The sequence below is a fragment of the Hoplias malabaricus genome, chromosome 17 (genome assembly GCF_029633855.1).
Source record: "Hoplias malabaricus isolate fHopMal1 chromosome 17, fHopMal1.hap1, whole genome shotgun sequence".
Classification (NCBI taxonomy): domain Eukaryota; kingdom Metazoa; phylum Chordata; class Actinopteri; order Characiformes; family Erythrinidae; genus Hoplias; species Hoplias malabaricus.
The window spans coordinates 33,517,419-33,534,237 of record NC_089816.1 but is presented as its reverse complement, the minus strand read 5'-3'; the positions used below and the strand labels follow the sequence as shown (position 1 = coordinate 33,534,237).

At 45.8% G+C, this 16,819-nt stretch overlaps 1 protein-coding gene across 18 annotated transcripts in view; it reads right to left on the bottom strand.

Annotated features, from left to right (window-relative positions):
• The window catches only part of tesmin (testis expressed metallothionein like protein), a 29,586-nt gene that overhangs the window by 1,591 nt on the left and 11,176 nt on the right, over positions 1-16,819 (bottom strand). For 13 of the 18 annotated variants that reach the window (XM_066649417.1, XM_066649426.1, XM_066649415.1 and 10 more), the window contains 13 exons: positions 16,057-16,208; positions 10,005-10,063; positions 9,790-9,846; positions 9,253-9,355; positions 9,017-9,154; positions 8,290-8,411; positions 3,994-4,180; positions 3,830-3,907; positions 3,693-3,750; positions 1,849-1,926; positions 1,672-1,740; positions 1,398-1,484; positions 1,146-1,245 (listed from right to left, as the gene is read on the bottom strand). In XM_066649417.1, the coding sequence (XP_066505514.1) occupies positions 1,453-1,484; positions 1,672-1,740; positions 1,849-1,926; positions 3,693-3,750; positions 3,830-3,907; positions 3,994-4,180; positions 8,290-8,411; positions 9,017-9,154; positions 9,253-9,355; positions 9,790-9,846; positions 10,005-10,063; positions 16,057-16,208 (1,133 nt within the window). In that variant the 3' untranslated portion in view covers positions 1,146-1,245; positions 1,398-1,452. Of the gene's footprint in view, positions 1-687; positions 1,485-1,636; positions 1,741-1,848; positions 1,927-3,692; positions 3,751-3,829; positions 3,908-3,993; positions 5,641-8,289; positions 8,412-9,016; positions 9,155-9,252; positions 9,356-9,789; positions 9,847-10,004; positions 10,064-16,056; positions 16,209-16,819 lie in introns of those variants that run through there. The other 5 variants (XM_066649420.1, XM_066649419.1, XM_066649416.1 and 2 more) reach the window with 5 other exon arrangements.

Genomic DNA, 16,819 nt, shown 5'->3' with positions numbered 1-16,819 from the left:
TGGACAACAGCCGCGGTAAAACACCGTTGTGACTGACTGTTATGACAGTATCTAGCTAAATAACCAACATTATTCATGACAATAGCCTAGCAATAAGCTAAACTCAAATGTAGAGGTACCGTTATTCTTGTAAATGTGATGGAAGTCGAACTCGAATTCATCCGACACTATAAACCTCCGTAATGCAGCTACGTAGCCGAGTATAATCTGAGCCACCGAGTTTAGCGAGTCAAGCTAACGTTAACTAACACCAACTAAAACAGGCGAAGTGAGTGTCCTTACCCTGTTTACCTCCATGTTACAGAGGCTCTTGAACACCTTTCGTTGGTGTCCTTACATGCCCATATTGTTGGAAAAGCGCCAGTGAAATGAGCTACAGATAACGGAGTGAGCGGAGGGTCCTTTCCAAAGTGCCCGTTTAAAGTGGACAAATTTAGTCCATTTTCTGGATATTTTGGGATCTTTGGGCCATTTGTTCACAGATGTCCCACTGTACATTGAATGATTGCAGCCAAAAACAACACACCTTTTCCTCATTTTGCATTAAATTAAGTGCAGCTTCTAGAGTGTTGTCCACCATCTACGTCACAGGCAAGACGCCTATTAGAGTTTCCCAGAGTTGGGGGGGGGGGGGCACCAACGGTCTTTTAAACCTTATTCCTTCAATTAGTAAGAAATAACATGTTTTCTGACTCTCAATAAACACAAGTTAGGAACTCAAACTCCACTGTGTTTATTTGTTTGACACTTTCATAGAGCTGCTGCTTAGCCTTGAAGGGACAGGAAAAAACCTAAGCATATTTTTAAAAATGCACAGGTGTTTGTGCGAGCGAATACCACTCGGGGCTATGGGTCTGAAAGAAAGTGGCACTGTTAAGAATCCCTGGCTTTTCTGACCTCTGCAATGTTCCTGTACACAGCAGCTTGCAAAAGTATTCATACCCCTTGAATTTTTTAACATTTTGTCACGTTACAACCACAAATTTAAATGTATTTTATTGAGATTTTACACTGTTGCAAGCTGCTGTAGGATGGTGTTTTTCTGTATAACAGAATCTCGTGCATTTCTTGATGCGGCAGCGGACTCTGTTCAGTGCCAGTGCTTTTCTGAAGTCTTCCCAAGTCCATGTGTCTGTGTTACTCACAGTGTGATGAGGGTTTCTCCTGCAGAGCCATATGAGGGCTGGAGGGTCAGGCTCATTCAGCAGTGGTGTCCCACCTTGGAGAAATCTTCACATTCTAAATCTGTTTATATTTACAAAATACAGTCGAGCTGTTCAGAGACGACACTGGCTTCAGGAGAATTAGCACAGCACAGATTCCTGTTTACACTGCAGCCTATACATTTTATAAACAGTTCTGGAGTAAACAGGGGTTGTGTTTAATTTAAAAGAAACCTGAGAGTGAAATCAAACACCGGTCCGCTGAGTTTAGTCGAGTGTAGGTCACAGTTTATTTACAAAAAGACGTGGACACCAGCAGTTCTGTAAAACAAGGAAGACACACAGGCGATCTACTACACACGTTAAACCCTGAAAGCCCTCACAGAAAACATGAATACATTAGTGTACATTCCAGAGGTTTGACTGAAACAAAGATGATTACAAAGCTTTCAAAAGGAAATATTTGTACAAACCTATTAACATATTTAGAAAGTAATCAGCTTCCTACTCTGAATCAACAGCTTCTCTGTGGTGAAGAAGTGCACAGGTCTCCCAGTGGTCTTCAGCTTCTGGAAATCTGCGGTATTCACAGTGATCTTTATTAGTTCAATATAAATATAACGTCATATTCCTGATATATCAGTGTTTTACTGAAGGACTTATTATTATTATCATTGCTTCATACCTTTGATAACTGTGTACCAGCTTTTCAAACCTGAATTATAAATGTTGTCGTCGCTGTCTGGAGCATATCTTCTGCCATCTGTGGGAACCATGGATCAAAAACAAAACAAACGTAAGTGCAGTATTCCACAGTTCCAGTTGTTTCCATGAGTCCATGCAGCAGCTCTGGTCTGAAGAGTGTCCTCTGAACGTTTTAATGCACTTTCTTCAATTCAGGAAGAGAACTGTGCCACAGCTGTTACACAGTGTTGTTAACTCTATGGTGGAGCAGAAGTGGTCAGTGAAGGGTCTGAGGGCCACACTGTGGTGGTTATAATGTTGTGGCCAGTCTCCAGAACTCAGGTCTGTGGGGAGTTCCCGGTGTGCAGCGGTCAGAACTGACCCAAAGTGATCAGAGGAAGGAGTGCTGAGTGGAGACAGTGAAGGGGTCAGTGCGTGTTTGTGCTCTGACCCGGTTCTATCAGATCGGAGATAACACTTTCAGCGGTGCGTGTTCTGACCCGGTTCTATCAGAGCAGAGTTAACTATTTCAGAGGTGTGTGTTCTGACCCGGTTCTATCAGAGCAGAGTTAACTCTTTCAGCGTCGCGTGTTCTGACCCGGTTCTGTCAGAGTGGAGTCAACTCTTTCAGCGGCGCGTGTTCTGACCCGGTTCTATCAGAGCAGAGTTAACTCTTTCAGCGTCGCGTGTTCTGACCCGGTTCTGTCAGAGTGGAGTCAACTCTTTCAGCGGCGCGTGTTCTGACCCGGTTCTATCAGAGCAGAGTTAACTCTTTCAGAGGTGCGTGTTCTGACCCGGTTCTATCAGAGCAGAGTTAACTCTTTCAGAGGTGTGTGTTCGTACCCGGTTCTATCAGAGCAGAGTTAACTCTTTCAGCAGTGCGTGTTCTGACCCGGTTCTATTAGAGCGGAGTTAACTCTTTCAGCGGCGTGTGTTCTGACCCGGTTCTATCAGAGTAGAGTTAACTCTTTCAGCGGCGTGTGTTCTGACCCGGTTCTATCAGAGCAGAGTTAACTCTTTCAGCGTTGCGTGTTCTGACCCGGTTCTGTCAGAGTGGAGTCAACTCTTTCAGCGGCGCGTGTTCTGACCCGGTTCTATCAGAGCAGAGTTAACTCTTTCAGCGTCGCGTGTTCTGACCCGGTTCTGTCAGAGTGGAGTCAACTCTTTCAGCGGCGCGTGTTCTGACCCGGTTCTATCAGAGCAGAGTTAACTCTTTCAGCGGTGCATGTTCTGACCCGGTTCTATCAGAGCAGAGTTAACTCTTTCAACAGCTTTTAGCTTTTAGTTCTGGAGACTGACCAAAACATTAGAAAAATCACGGTGTGACCCATAGATCCCTCTCCTGCTTAAACACCAACTTCAAAAGCTGTTTGGAGAGTGTGTTCTTTGTAGATGATTATTAACACATGACTCTGATAATGACTGATGAATGTAGCATGAGCAGAGAGTAAAGCTAATGCGGTGTAATAGTTACTCAGTGCGTTTACTGCTGTTTGTCCACACTTTAATCCTCAGGAAACACATGAAAAGTGTAATATATTCATTTCAGGTCTGAGGTCTTTGATGCATTTCTGAGACATGAATCTACTTGTGAAACACAGAACAATACTTTGTTTTCACTAGTCTTGTTTTTTGTTTTTTATTTTTACATTTAATTGTTGACATCACTCATTTCTGTCTGTTTTGTTCTGAGTTCATTAAATGTTCCCTGCAGTATTTCCTTGGTGTGGAGTTCATTTCTATTCTGTCATTTTAACGTCCGTCCATCAGACGCTGACAGAGCTCAGTTCCTGCGCAGTGGGTATTGATTTGATGACATTAATCATGTTTGCTAAAATCACTCACATCTGCCCTTCAGATAGAGCATGGACTGCGGCCCCCAGTTCTTAGACAGAGTCGTCTGCTAAAGCGAAAAAAACAAACCCTAATTATGTGAATCACTTAACAATTATAACATCAAAATAAGACAAAAACATCCTTACCTTCTGCACACAGTGCGACTCAGCAACCAAGATCACTATCACAACCGAGCAGGTCCAGAACACCCGGGTCCTCGTTGTCTGTTCACGAGGGAAATCTCAATTAAACACATTCAGATTCAGATTTAAACCAAGATTAAAGGGAAAATCCACACAAAAGTATTTACCATTTTCGCCCCAACCAGGGAAGGCTGTTGTTGAGAGAGAGCTGAGGGAGGATTCTGATCGGCCCGGTTCCCTCCGCTCTTTTTATTCCCATCAGGAACCGCAGGGCCCCCGGTTCGATTGAAACCCGCTGTGAGGAACGGCTGAGGCTCATAGCCCGTCCTATCACTGAAGATCACCCACATTAACCTAACCAAAAACTGACGTCAACAACACAGCCGCCGTAATGAAGATCAATAGCGAGGTTTACCATACACCCACCACCCCGGCCTCCGGAATCACACACACAGCCGCGGAGCTTCTGTTACCATCGGGAAACTCACCGCGGCCCGAGTGGTGCTTTATTTTAAACACAGAAACTGAACGAATGAAGCAGAGATTACGCTTCTTGGATGTTTCCACTTCAGTTACATGAACAAAAACAGACCGTCAACAGTTAATAATTACACGGATTAAAGCGCAACGGCGTTCAGAGATGCTACAGTCAAAAGTGTGGGACATTTCCATGTTTTATGAACGTTAACCGTAACTCGAGAGAACAATAAACAAATATACAGCATAAATAAATAAATAAATAAATAAATAAATAAATAAATAAATAAACATGTGGTTGTTCAGATCTCGTTTTCAGGAGTAGGTTTTAGTCACTGGGGACTGTTCTGTTGCACGTGGTGTTTTTAAATTACATCCAAAAATGAATAAACAAACATCAGAAAGGAATCTACCCCATCAGCCAAAACATTAAAACCCCCGTCTAGTTTCTTCACTCACAGTCCATTCTCTCAGCGCTCAGTGTGAAAGGGGTTAACAAAGTATGCATAGCAACATACGGTCTATTTAATCACAGAGCACCTGAGTGATCCTGAGAGGTCCGAGGAGTGTAGAAACAAGGGCATTTTAATGTTCTGGCTGATAATAACTAGAATGTAAATGAAACAGTGGAAATATATTAATGTAATATAATTTACTAATCTGAAAATGACACAGACTTATCAAGGCCTCAGTAAGAATTATCAACGTCAAAAATGGTGCTCTGAAATGACAACTTCAAACAACAAAGAGTGTATTGTTGTTGTTGTTATTGTTATAGAATGTTTTATTGTGGTTTACTTTTATTAAAGTATGTGTTTCATCAATGTATCATCACACACCACACACCCTCTAATCATTTTTATATTTAATCTGCTGTTTGTGGTTGTGTTTAGCTATATTTATTATTTATTTGTATGTAAATAATCTCAAAATATAAGGTTTCTAAGTATTACACAACATTAAATTTTGATTTTCAGAGTCAATTTTGTCTACGTTTTATTTGAATCACCTCAGTTCACAGCACCATTCATATATTTTTTTTGTTTTGTTTATCTTTCAGTGAACCCTCGTGTTTCCGAAAGTGTCCCGATGGCGCTGATGGGGGATGCTGCTGCTACCACTGCACAGGCGTGGATTTAAATATCGAGCGTACGATTTGCGTCAGGCAGTTTCCGAACTCTTCTAAAATCATTCTCTCAGCGTGAAGCTGTGTGTGCCCTTCCCTCTCGGCCTCCTCGGCCTGAGCCAGCAGGCAGGCGCACGTGGCTTCAACAACATCATCCGTGATGCAGGAGAGAGGGCTCCTATCAACACAAACACACACACACACACACACACTTTCTACAAACATAGTAACAAGAACTCAGTCCAGAAATGAGACTAAAGCACAGACCCAGGGCTGGACTTCCCTTTTGCGGCTGTCGTAACAAAACATACTCTCTCCATTTTTTGTTGTTTTTACTTTTCCTCCATGTTTGGAAACTACTGGCTGCTCTTTAGATTCTGGGGGTTTTAAAATGGCGGCTTGAGGAACAGGCAGCGCAGGATTTTATTTGATTTTCCTGTATTTCTCAAAAATACTTGTTTTTTTCTTGCTACATTCGGGGTGTGGTTTGTTTAATACGAGCATTGAGGCTTATTTTGTGATATTTGTGCCTCAAAGGAACAAAAAAATGTCAGCCAAGGCGGACACAGAAGCTGTCTGCGTGGGTTTCCTCCGGGTGACTGTCTGTGAGGAGTGTGGTGTGTTCTCTCTGTGGCTGCGTGGGTTTCCTCCGGGTGATTGTCTGTGAGCAGTGTGGTGTGTTCTCTCTGTGTCTGCGTGGGTTTCCTCCGGTTGCCTGTCTGTGAGGAGTGTGGTGTGTTCTCTCTGTGTCTGCGTGGGTTTCCTCCGGGTGATTGTCTGTGAGGAGTTGGTGTGTTCTCCCTGTGTCTGCGTGGGTTTCCTCCGGGTGACTGTCTGTGAGGAGTGTGGTGTGTTCTCCCTGTGTCTGTGTGGGTTTCCTCCGGGTGACTGTCTGTGAGGAGTGTGGTGTGTTCTCCCCGTGTCCGCGTGGGTTTCCTCCGGGTGCCTGTCTGTGAGGAGTGTGGTGTGTTCTCTCTGTGGCTGCGTGGGTTTCCTCCGGGTGATTGTCTGTGAGCAGTGTGGTGTGTTCTCTCTGTGTCTGCGTGGGTTTCCTCCGGTTGCCTGTCTGTGAGGAGTGTGGTGTGTTCTCTCTGTGTCTGCGTGGGTTTCCTCCGTGTGACTGTCTGTGATGAGTGTGGTGTGTTCTCTCTGTGTCTGTGTGGGTTTCCTCCGGGTGCTCCAGTTTCCTCCCACAGTCCAAAAACACACATTGGTAGGTGGATTGGCGACTCAAAAGTCTCCAGGTGTGTGTGTGTGTGTGTGTGTGAGTGAGTGAATGAGTGAGTGTGTGTGTTGCCCCGTGAAGGACTGGCGCCCCCTCCAGGGTGTATTCCTGCCTTGCGCCCCATGATCCCAGGTAGGCTCTGGACCCACCGCAACCCTGAACTAGATAAGAGTTACAGACAATGAATGAATGAATGAATGAATGGTGTGCAGGGCTCTAAGCTATGGCCCTATCATCAGGAGATCGCTGGTGTCACTCCCTGAGGCCATACATCCTACAGAGCACCAACTGGCCTCACTCTCTCTGGGTGTGTGAAATGACCCCCTCCCTTCCCTTTACATGGCAGGGAGCCGGACAGTGCCCCCCTCTGCCCACTGTTGTGACAGACCAGTGAAGTTTGTGCTTGCCTCCAGCACATAAATCTGTAATTTAATGTTGCACTAGCAGCAATATGAAAAGAGACAGTGGTCCGAATTGTGAGCTGTGGTGGTGGTGTGTTAGTGTGTGTTGTGCTGGTACAAGTGGATCAGACACAGCAGTGCTGCTGTGTTCACTGATGAACAACTAGAGGATGACCGACACACACTGTGCAGCGACAGATGAGCTACTGTCTCTGACTCTACATCTACAAGGTGGACCAACGAGAGAGAGTGTCTCAGAGAGTGGACAGAGAGTGGACACAGGGTTTAAAAACTCCAGCAGCACTGCTGTGTCTGATCCACTCTACACCAGCACAACACACACTAACACACCACCACCACGTCAGTGTCACTGCAGCGCTGAGAATGATCCACCACCACATCACACCTGCTCTGTGGGGGTCCTGAGCGCTGAGGAACAGGGGGGAAGGGGGGTAACATAGTATGCAGAGCCACAGATGGAGAGGTCATTAAGATTTAAGGGTCTGAAAGGCTCTTTGTTCCTTTTTACTAAACCTTGATTGCTGTTAATTAATTTCTTATTCCTGTTTGGTTCAAATTTAATGACTCTGTCGAAAGATTGATGTCTGTAATAGCCTTTGGCACATCGCTTACAGTGACTTTAATTGAGAATCAGTCCACAGTGTCACAGAGCTCCCTCCGTTGGAACTGGATGTGGCAGAAAAACAGTGGCAGGGACAGTGAGGCTAAAAGTGGATTATTCATTATAACACCTTTCAAACAGATGGGTTTGGACATGTACCGCAGAAAAATAAAGCTTCCTCCTGCTCAGCGCTCAGGTTCATTACATGCGCCACGCAGGTCTAATTTTCAGAGGGGACAAGGTGGTCAAAAAGAGGCAAATATTTAGTGATAATTTATCATCCTGCTTAAATCATTTTTACATTAAAGCAACACTAGGTAGTAATTTTACCTTTAAATAACAGCTTCAAAACCAATGTGGTGCTCCACCGATCTGTAAAAGGGAGAACAGAGCTTCTGATTTTGCTACTCCAAGCTCAGCACGGCAGAAACTCCACTGTGTCACTTTTACAGAAGGGTAGGAAACCACCCCCTCCCTCCCCTTTGATGTAAAAATGAACCACACTGTGCAACAGCAGGTGGAGCCTAGCAGCAACAGCACCTGCAGCGCCACCTTGCTGCTCCTACCAGATATTCAGGAACTCTAGGACATGGTTTAATAACTGGGACTCACTTGGTGCTGTAGATGTCATGGGTGTTGTCGGAATTCTCCTGTGCATCCTCCTCCTTCAACGGACTTCCATCATAGTTACGACACCCAACACACTTACACGTAGAAGAGCACATGATTTTCGCCTGGACCACAAACATTAAAAAGGACATATTATACTCCTTCTCCAATGTGGAACACAGTTTTGCTTTGGTCCAAACCCCACGAGCCCCACAGCAGTGTTCTCCCCCTGTGTAAACAGCCCCTGTTCAGAACGCCCGCTTTCAGCACCTGTTCCTTTAAATGATAATGAGCCGCTCGCTGTTCACCCCGACCCCGAGCGCACAGCAGTGAGGAGCGAGGAGCAGAAGCTCTGGTTTTTAGCCGTTTTCACTCTGTTCTCTTTCCTCTCCGTTTTTACTCAGTGCTCTTATTTCTCCGCGCTCGTTGTGTCTGTTTTGCTGCGTTTAACCTTGTCTTTGCGCTCTCACATATACGTGGGTCCAGTGCTGTGATTGGACAGACTCAGACGAGGGGCGGGGCCATTCTAAAGTCCCTGCCCTTGACGTCAGAAGCGGAGCAGAATCAGAACGACTCGTTTTATCCCGTGTTTAGACTTAGGCCACACACAGAAACCTGACTGGGGGGGGGGTCTTGTTTCACAGTGTGTGGGTTGGTGGGCTCCAAATCAACAAATGAATGTGAACACATACTGAACAAGTGAAAAATGTTGAGTGAAATTGTCTTTAACCTCGTAACACTCGCAGTAATTCTTCAGGCAGCCGGAGCGTTTACAGTTGCAGCCCTTTGTGTGACGACTTTTCACATCCCCCTGCTTCCTGCTGTCGATCTTCGGAAGAAAAGCCTTTGGGTTCCTCTCCAAACAGGTCTGAGGAGAACATATCAAAAGAGAAAATGTGCAGAAATATGTTCTCTATAGAATTTTTCTGGATTTATTCGACACATCAAAACATAATTTGATTGTACCTTTATAGCTTTGTATCTCTCAGGCTCGTGGCCCTGGTTGTTGCAACAGTTGATGCAGTTACAGTTACTGCAAAATTCTCCACTCGCAAAACAGTCACAGTACCTGCCCAAAGGTTTCATTAGTACAGCAACCGTGCACTAAAACATATTTGGTGTTTAACGCTGAAACGTTAAACAACCTGCATGAATTTAGATTAAACTGTAAATAATGAATTTAAAAGAATGTAAAAACATTAACTTCTACTAGAGGTTCGTTAATTAATTAGTTCCTACTTCTTCTGTAACCCTTATCCAGTTCAGGGTGGCGATGGGTCACCACTGTGCCGCCCAGAACATGAATATACTGAATATTATAATGAAATATAATGAAGCTTGGGCTTGTAAAGGGTTAAATAAAAAATAATTACTGCGTCCTCAAATGAAATTGAGTAAAACTAGAGCACATGCCATTCATTCTTCCTGAGGGTGTGTGAGAGCACAGAAATGATACTTTCCCTTAAGGTTGAATGAAGGTGTGAGAGAATGTTAAATACTTACATCTTCAAACACTGGGACTTTGTACAATTGCAAGGCTTCTTTGATCTTTCCCAGGTCCTAAATAAACAAACATTACCCTTTAAACTACACAAACACAAGATAATAGGAACAAATGAAGACAGAAGGAAAGTGTGTCACTCAAGTGTTAGTCTGTATGATTCTGTTTTTTGTGAGAGAGTGTGTGTGTGTGTGTGTGTTTGTGTTTTTATTCATACCGCACACTTTCAGCCGCACTGTGACCCATCTCCTCTGCATCAGGATCAGTCGTGTCAGTCTGATGAAAAACATTAAAAACTGAGGAAAAATGAATCTTTCATATTAAAATATCATTCATTCATTGTCTGTAACCTTTATCCAGTTCAGGGCAGTGGTGGGTCCGGAGCACACCCAGAAACAAGGTGTTTCACAGTGCGATACACACTCACACTCATCACAGACAGTCACCCGGAGGAAACCCACGCAGACACAGGGAGAACACACCACACTCCTCACAGACAGTCACCCGGAGGAAACCCACGCAGACACAGGGAGAACACACCACACTCCTCACAGACAGTCACCCGGAGGAAACCCACGCAGACACAGGGAGAACACACCACACTCCTCACAGACAGTCACCCGGAGGAAACCCACGCAGACACAGAGAGAACACACCACACTCCTCACAGACAGTCACCCGGAGGAAACCCACGCAGACACAGGGAAAACACACACCACTCCTCACAGACAGTCACCCAGAGGAAACCCACACAGACACAGAGAGAACACACCACACTCCTCACAGACAGTCACCCGGAGGAAACCCACACAGACACAGGGAGAACACACCACACTCCTCACAGACAGTCACCCGGAGGAAACCCACGCAGACACAGGGAGAACACACCACACTCCTCACAGACAGTCACCCGGAGGAAACCCACGCAGACACAGGGAGAACACACCACACTCCTCACAGACAGTCACCCGGAGGAAACCCACGCAGACACAGGGAGAACACACCACACTCCTCACAGATATTCACCCGGAGGAAACCCACGCAGACACAGAGAGAACACACCACACTCCTCACAGACAGTCACCCGGAGGAAACCCATGCAGACACAGGGAGAACACACCACACTCCTCACAGACAGTCACCCAGAGGAAACCCACACAGACACAGAGAGAATACACCACACTCCTCACAGACAGTCACCCGGAGGAAACCCACACAGACACAGGGAGAACACACCACACTCCTCACAGACAGTCACCCGGAGGAAACCCACGCAGACACAGGGAGAACACACCACACTCCTCACAGACAGTCACCCGGAGGAAACCCACGCAGACACAGGGAGAACACACCACACTCCTCACAGACAGTCACCCGGAAGAAACCCACGCAGACACAGAGAGAACACACCACACTCCTCACAGACAGTCACCCGGAGGAAACCCATGCAGACACAGGGAGAACACACCACACTCCTCACAGACAGTCACCCGGAGGAAACCCACACAGACACAGGGAGAACACACCACACTCCTCACAGACAGTCACCCGGAGGAAACCCACGCAGACACAGGGAGAACACACCACACTCCTCACAGACAGTCACCCGGAGCGGGACTCGAACCCACAACCTCCAGGTCCTTGGAGCTGTGAGAGACACTACCTGTTGCTCCACCATTTCACCCACATAGAAATATGAATATGCATAACTTATACAAAATTTCGGAAAAATAACAAGGAAAGAATCTTTAAAGCATGAGATAATTTCTTCCACTTAAGAAAAGCGTTCAGAGAAAGGACGTGTGATGATTGACAGGGTCTGGGCCTGAGTTTCACTGATGGAGGATGGAGTGAAGGTGTCAGTGTTCTGACCCGGTTCTATTAGAGCAGCGTTAACGCTTTCAGTGGTGTGTGTTCTGACCCGGTTCTATTAGAGCAGTGTTAACGCTTTCAGTGGTGTGTGTCCTGACACGGTTCTATCAGAGCAGCATTAACTCTTTCAGTGGTGTGTGTTCTGACACGGTTCTATCAGAGCAGCATTAACTCTTTCAGTGGTGTGTGTTCTGACACGGTTCTATCAGAGCAGCATTAACTCTTTCAGTGGTGTGTGTTCTGACACGGTTCTATCAGAGCAGCATTAACTCTTTCAGAGGTGTGTGTTCTGACACGGTTCTATCAGAGCAGCGTTAACTCTTTCAGTGGTGTGTGTTCTGACACGGTTCTATCAGAGCAGCATTAACTCTTTCAGTGGTGTGTGTTCTGACATGGTTCTATCAGAGCAGCGTTAACTCTTTCAGTGGTGTGTGTTCTGACACGGTTCTATCAGAGCAGCATTAACTCTTTCAGTGGTGTGTGTTCTGACACGGTTCTATCAGAGCAGCATTAACTCTTTCAGTGGTGTGTGTTCTGACACGGTTCTATCAGAGCAGCATTAACTCTTTCAGTGGTGTGTGTTCTGACACGGTTCTATCAGAGCAGCATTAACTCTTTCAGTGGTGTGTGTTCTGACATGGTTCTATCAGAGCAGCATTAACTCTTTCAGTGGTGTGTGTTCTGACACGGTTCTATCAGAGCAGCGTTAACGCTTTCAGTGGTGTGTGTTCTGACACGGTTCTATCAGAGCAGCATTAACTCTTTCAGATGTGTGTTATCTGACACGGTTCTATCAGAGCAGCGTTAACTCTTTCAGTGGTGTGTGTTCGGACACGGTTCTATCAGAGCAGCGTTAACTCTTTCAGTGGTGTGTGTTCGGACGCGGTTCTATCAGAGCAGCGTTAACTCTTTCAGAGATGTGTGTTCTGACACGGTTCTATCAGAGCAGCGTTAACTCTTTCAGTGGTGTGTGTTCGGACGCGGTTCTATCAGAGCAGCGTTAACTCTTTCAGTGGTGTGTGTTCGGACGCGGTTCTATCAGAGCAGCATTAACTCTTTCAGTGGTGTGTGTTCGGACACGGTTCTATCAGAGCAGCGTTAACTCTTTCAGTGGTGTGTGTTCTGACACGGTTCTATCAGAGCAGCATTAACTCTTTCAGTGGTGTGTTCTGACACGGTTCTATCAGAGCAGCATTAACTCTTTCAGTGGTGTGTGTTCTGACCCGGCTCTATCAGAGCAGCGTTAACTCTTTCAGTGGTGTGTGTTCTGACACGGTTCTATCAGAGCAGCATTAACTCTTTCAGTGGTGTGTGTTCTGACACGGTTCTATCAGAGCAGCGTTAACTCTTTCAGTGGTGTGTGTCCTGACACGGTTCTATCAGAGCAGCTTTAACTCTTTCAGTGGTGTGTGTTCTGACACGGTTCTATCAGAGCAGCATTAACTCTTTCAGTGGTGTGTGTTCTGACACGGTTCTATCAGAGCAGCATTAACTCTTTCAGTGGTGTGTGTTCTGACACGGTTCTATCAGAGCAGCATTAACTCTTTCAGAGGTGTGTGTTCTGACACGGTTCTATCAGAGCAGCGTTAACTCTTTCAGTGGTGTGTGTTCGGACACGGTTCTATCAGAGCAGCGTTAACTCTTTCAGTGGTGTGTGTTCGGACGCGGTTCTATCAGAGCAGCATTAACTCTTTCAGAGATGTGTGTTCTGACACGGTTCTATTAGAGCAGCGTTAACTCTTTCAGTGGTGTGTGTTCGGACGCGGTTCTATCAGAGCAGCATTAACTCTTTCAGTGGTGTGTGTTCTGACACGGTTCTATCAGAGCAGCGTTAACTCTTTCAGTGGTGTGTGTTCTGACACGGTTCTATCAGAGCAGCGTTAACTCTTTCAGTGGTGTGTGTTCTGACATGGTTCTATCAGAGTAGCGTTAACTCTTTCAGTGGTGTGTGTTCTGACACGGTTCTATCAGAGCAGCGTTAAATCTTTCAGTGGTGTGTGTTCGGACACGGTTCTATCAGAGCAGCATTAACTCTTTCAGAGGTGTGTGTTCTGACACGGTTCTATCAGAGCAGCGTTAACTCTTTCAGTGGTGTGTGTTCGGACACGGTTCTATCAGAGCAGCGTTAACTCTTTCAGTGGTGTGTGTTCGGACGCGGTTCTATCAGAGCAGCATTAACTCTTTCAGAGATGTGTGTTCTGACACGGTTCTATCAGAGCAGCGTTAACTCTTTCAGTGGTGTGTGTTCGGACGCGGTTCTATCAGAGCAGCATTAACTCTTTCAGTGGTGTGTGTTCGGACGCGGTTCTATCAGAGCAGCATTAACTCTTTCAGTGGTGTGTGTTCTGACACGGTTCTATCAGAGCAGCGTTAACTCTTTCAGTGGTGTGTGTTCTGACACGGTTCTATCAGAGCAGCGTTAACTCTTTCAGTGGTGTGTGTTCTGACATGGTTCTATCAGAGTAGCGTTAACTCTTTCAGTGGTGTGTGTTCTGACACGGTTCTATCAGAGCAGCGTTAAATCTTTCAGTGGTGTGTGTTCGGACACGGTTCTATCAGAGCAGCATTAACTCTTTCAGAGGTGTGTGTTCTGACACGGTTCTATCAGAGCAGCGTTAACTCTTTCAGTGGTGTGTGTTCGGACACGGTTCTATCAGAGCAGCGTTAACTCTTTCAGTGGTGTGTGTTCGGACGCGGTTCTATCAGAGCAGCATTAACTCTTTCAGAGATGTGTGTTCTGACACGGTTCTATCAGAGCAGCGTTAACTCTTTCAGTGGTGTGTGTTCGGACGCGGTTCTATCAGAGCAGCATTAACTCTTTCAGTGGTGTGTGTTCGGACGCGGTTCTATCAGAGCAGCATTAACTCTTTCAGTGGTGTGTGTTCTGACACGGTTCTATCAGAGCAGCGTTAACTCTTTCAGTGGTGTGTGTTCTGACAAGGTTCTATCAGAGCAGCGTTAACTCTTTCAGTGGTGTGTGTTCTGACATGGTTCTATCAGAGCAGCGTTAACTCTTTCAGTGGTGTGTGTTCTGACACGGTTCTATCAGAGCAGCGTTAAATCTTTCAGTGGTGTGTGTTCGGACGCGGTTCTATCAGAGCAGCATTAACTCTTTCAGAGATGTGTGTTCTGACACGGTTCTATCAGAGCAGCGTTAACTCTTTCAGTGGTGTGTGTTCGGACGCGGTTCTATCAGAGCAGCGTTAACTGTTTCAGTGGTGTGTGTTCGGACGCGGTTCTATCAGAGCAGCATTAACTCTTTCAGTGGTGTGTGTTCTGACACGGTTCTATCAGAGCAGCGTTAACTCTTTCAGTGGTGTGTGTTCTGACACGGTTCTATCAGAGCAGCGTTAACTCTTTCAGTGGTGTGTGTTCTGACATGGTTCTATCAGAGCAGCGTTAACTCTTTCAGTGGTGTGTGTTCTGACACGGTTCTATCAGAGCAGCGTTAAATCTTTCAGTGGTGTGTGTTCTGACACGGTTCTATCAGAGCAGCGTTAACTCTTTCAGTGGTGTGTGTTCTGACACGGTTCTATAAGAGCAGCGTTAACTCTTTCAGTGGTGTGTGTTCTGACACGGTTCTATCAGAGCAGCGTTAACTCTTTCAGTGGTGTGTGTTCTGACACGGTTCTATCAGAGCAGCGTTAACTCTTTCAGTGGTCTGTGTTCTGACACGGTTCTATCAGAGCAGCATTAACTCTTTCAGAGGTGTGTGTTCTGACACGGTTCTATCAGAGCAGCATTAACTCTTTCAGAGGTGTGTGTTCTGACACGGTTCTATCAGAGCAGCGTTAACTCTTTCAGTGGTGTGTGTTCTGACCCAGTTCTATCAGAGCAGCGTTAACTCTTTGAGTGGTGTGTGTTCTGACCCAGTTCTATCAGAGCAGCATTAACTCTTTCAGAGGTGTGTGTTCTGACACGGTTCTATCAGAGCAGCGTTAACTCTTTCAGTGGTGTGTGTTCTGACACGGTTCTATCAGAGCAGCGTTAACTCTTTCAGTGGTGTGTGTTCTGACCCAGTTCTATCAGAGCAGCATTAACTCTTTCAGAGGTGTGTGTTCTGACACGGTTCTATCAGAGCAGCGTTAACTCTTTCAGTGGTGTGTGTTCGGACGCGGTTCTATCAGAGCAGCATTAACTCTTTCAGTGGTGTGTGTTCTGACCCGGCTCTATCAGAGCAGCGTTAACTCTTTCAGTGGTGTGTGTTCTGACACAGTTCTATTGGAACTGCGTTAACTCTTTCAGTGGTGTGTGTTCTGACCCGGTTCTATCAGAGCAGCGTTAACTCTTTTAGCAGCCTGTGAACTGCTGTTTTGTCATTTTAAGGTAAGTGCTGTGTAGTAAAAATGAAGCAGTGTGAAAAGTGAGTTTATTGGACGATGGGTTCGTTACCAGACCTGAGAGGCGTATGGTCCTGGCACCATGTTGAAAGGGTATCCAGGAGCAGTAGAGATGGAAGATGGGTGCGGGACGCTGGACGTGGTAAGAGGGGGCAAATACAGCTGAGAGGAATATCCTCCCTGCACCTGACTCACAGGTAGATTATCACCTAGAAATCAGACACAGTCACAGTCACCGCTGTCCAACGACAGTTTATCTCACAACATCCTGAAAATACTCAATTCACAATCTGGAACAGAGGAAGAAGGCAGGTCTGACATTGTCAATGGCATTTATTCCTATCAAATACAGTAATGGATAAGCTTTTTTCTGTTCCTTTAAATGATAATGAGCCGCTGGCTGTTCACCCCGACCCCGAGCGCACAGCAGTGAGGAGCGAGGAGCAGAAGCTCTGGTTTTTAGCCGTTTTCACTCTGTTCTCTTTCTTCTCCGTTCTCGTTTTCTCTGTCTTTGCGCTTTCACATAAACGTGAGTCCAGCGCTGTGATTGGACAGACTCAGACGAGGAGGCGGGGCCATTCTAAAGTCTCTGCACTTTAGCCCATGTTTTCTGACTTAGGCAGCGCACAGAAAACTGACTGGGGTCTTGTTTCACAGTGTGTGTGTTGGTGGGCTCCCAATCCACACATTAATGTACATGCACGAAAAGGGGATTTCTTTATAATATTCTCCCTTTAAATTATACCATAACAATTTCTGAATACAAAATAGAGACATGAATACCAACGTAAACAATGTATTTAAACAGTTTGTCCCAATA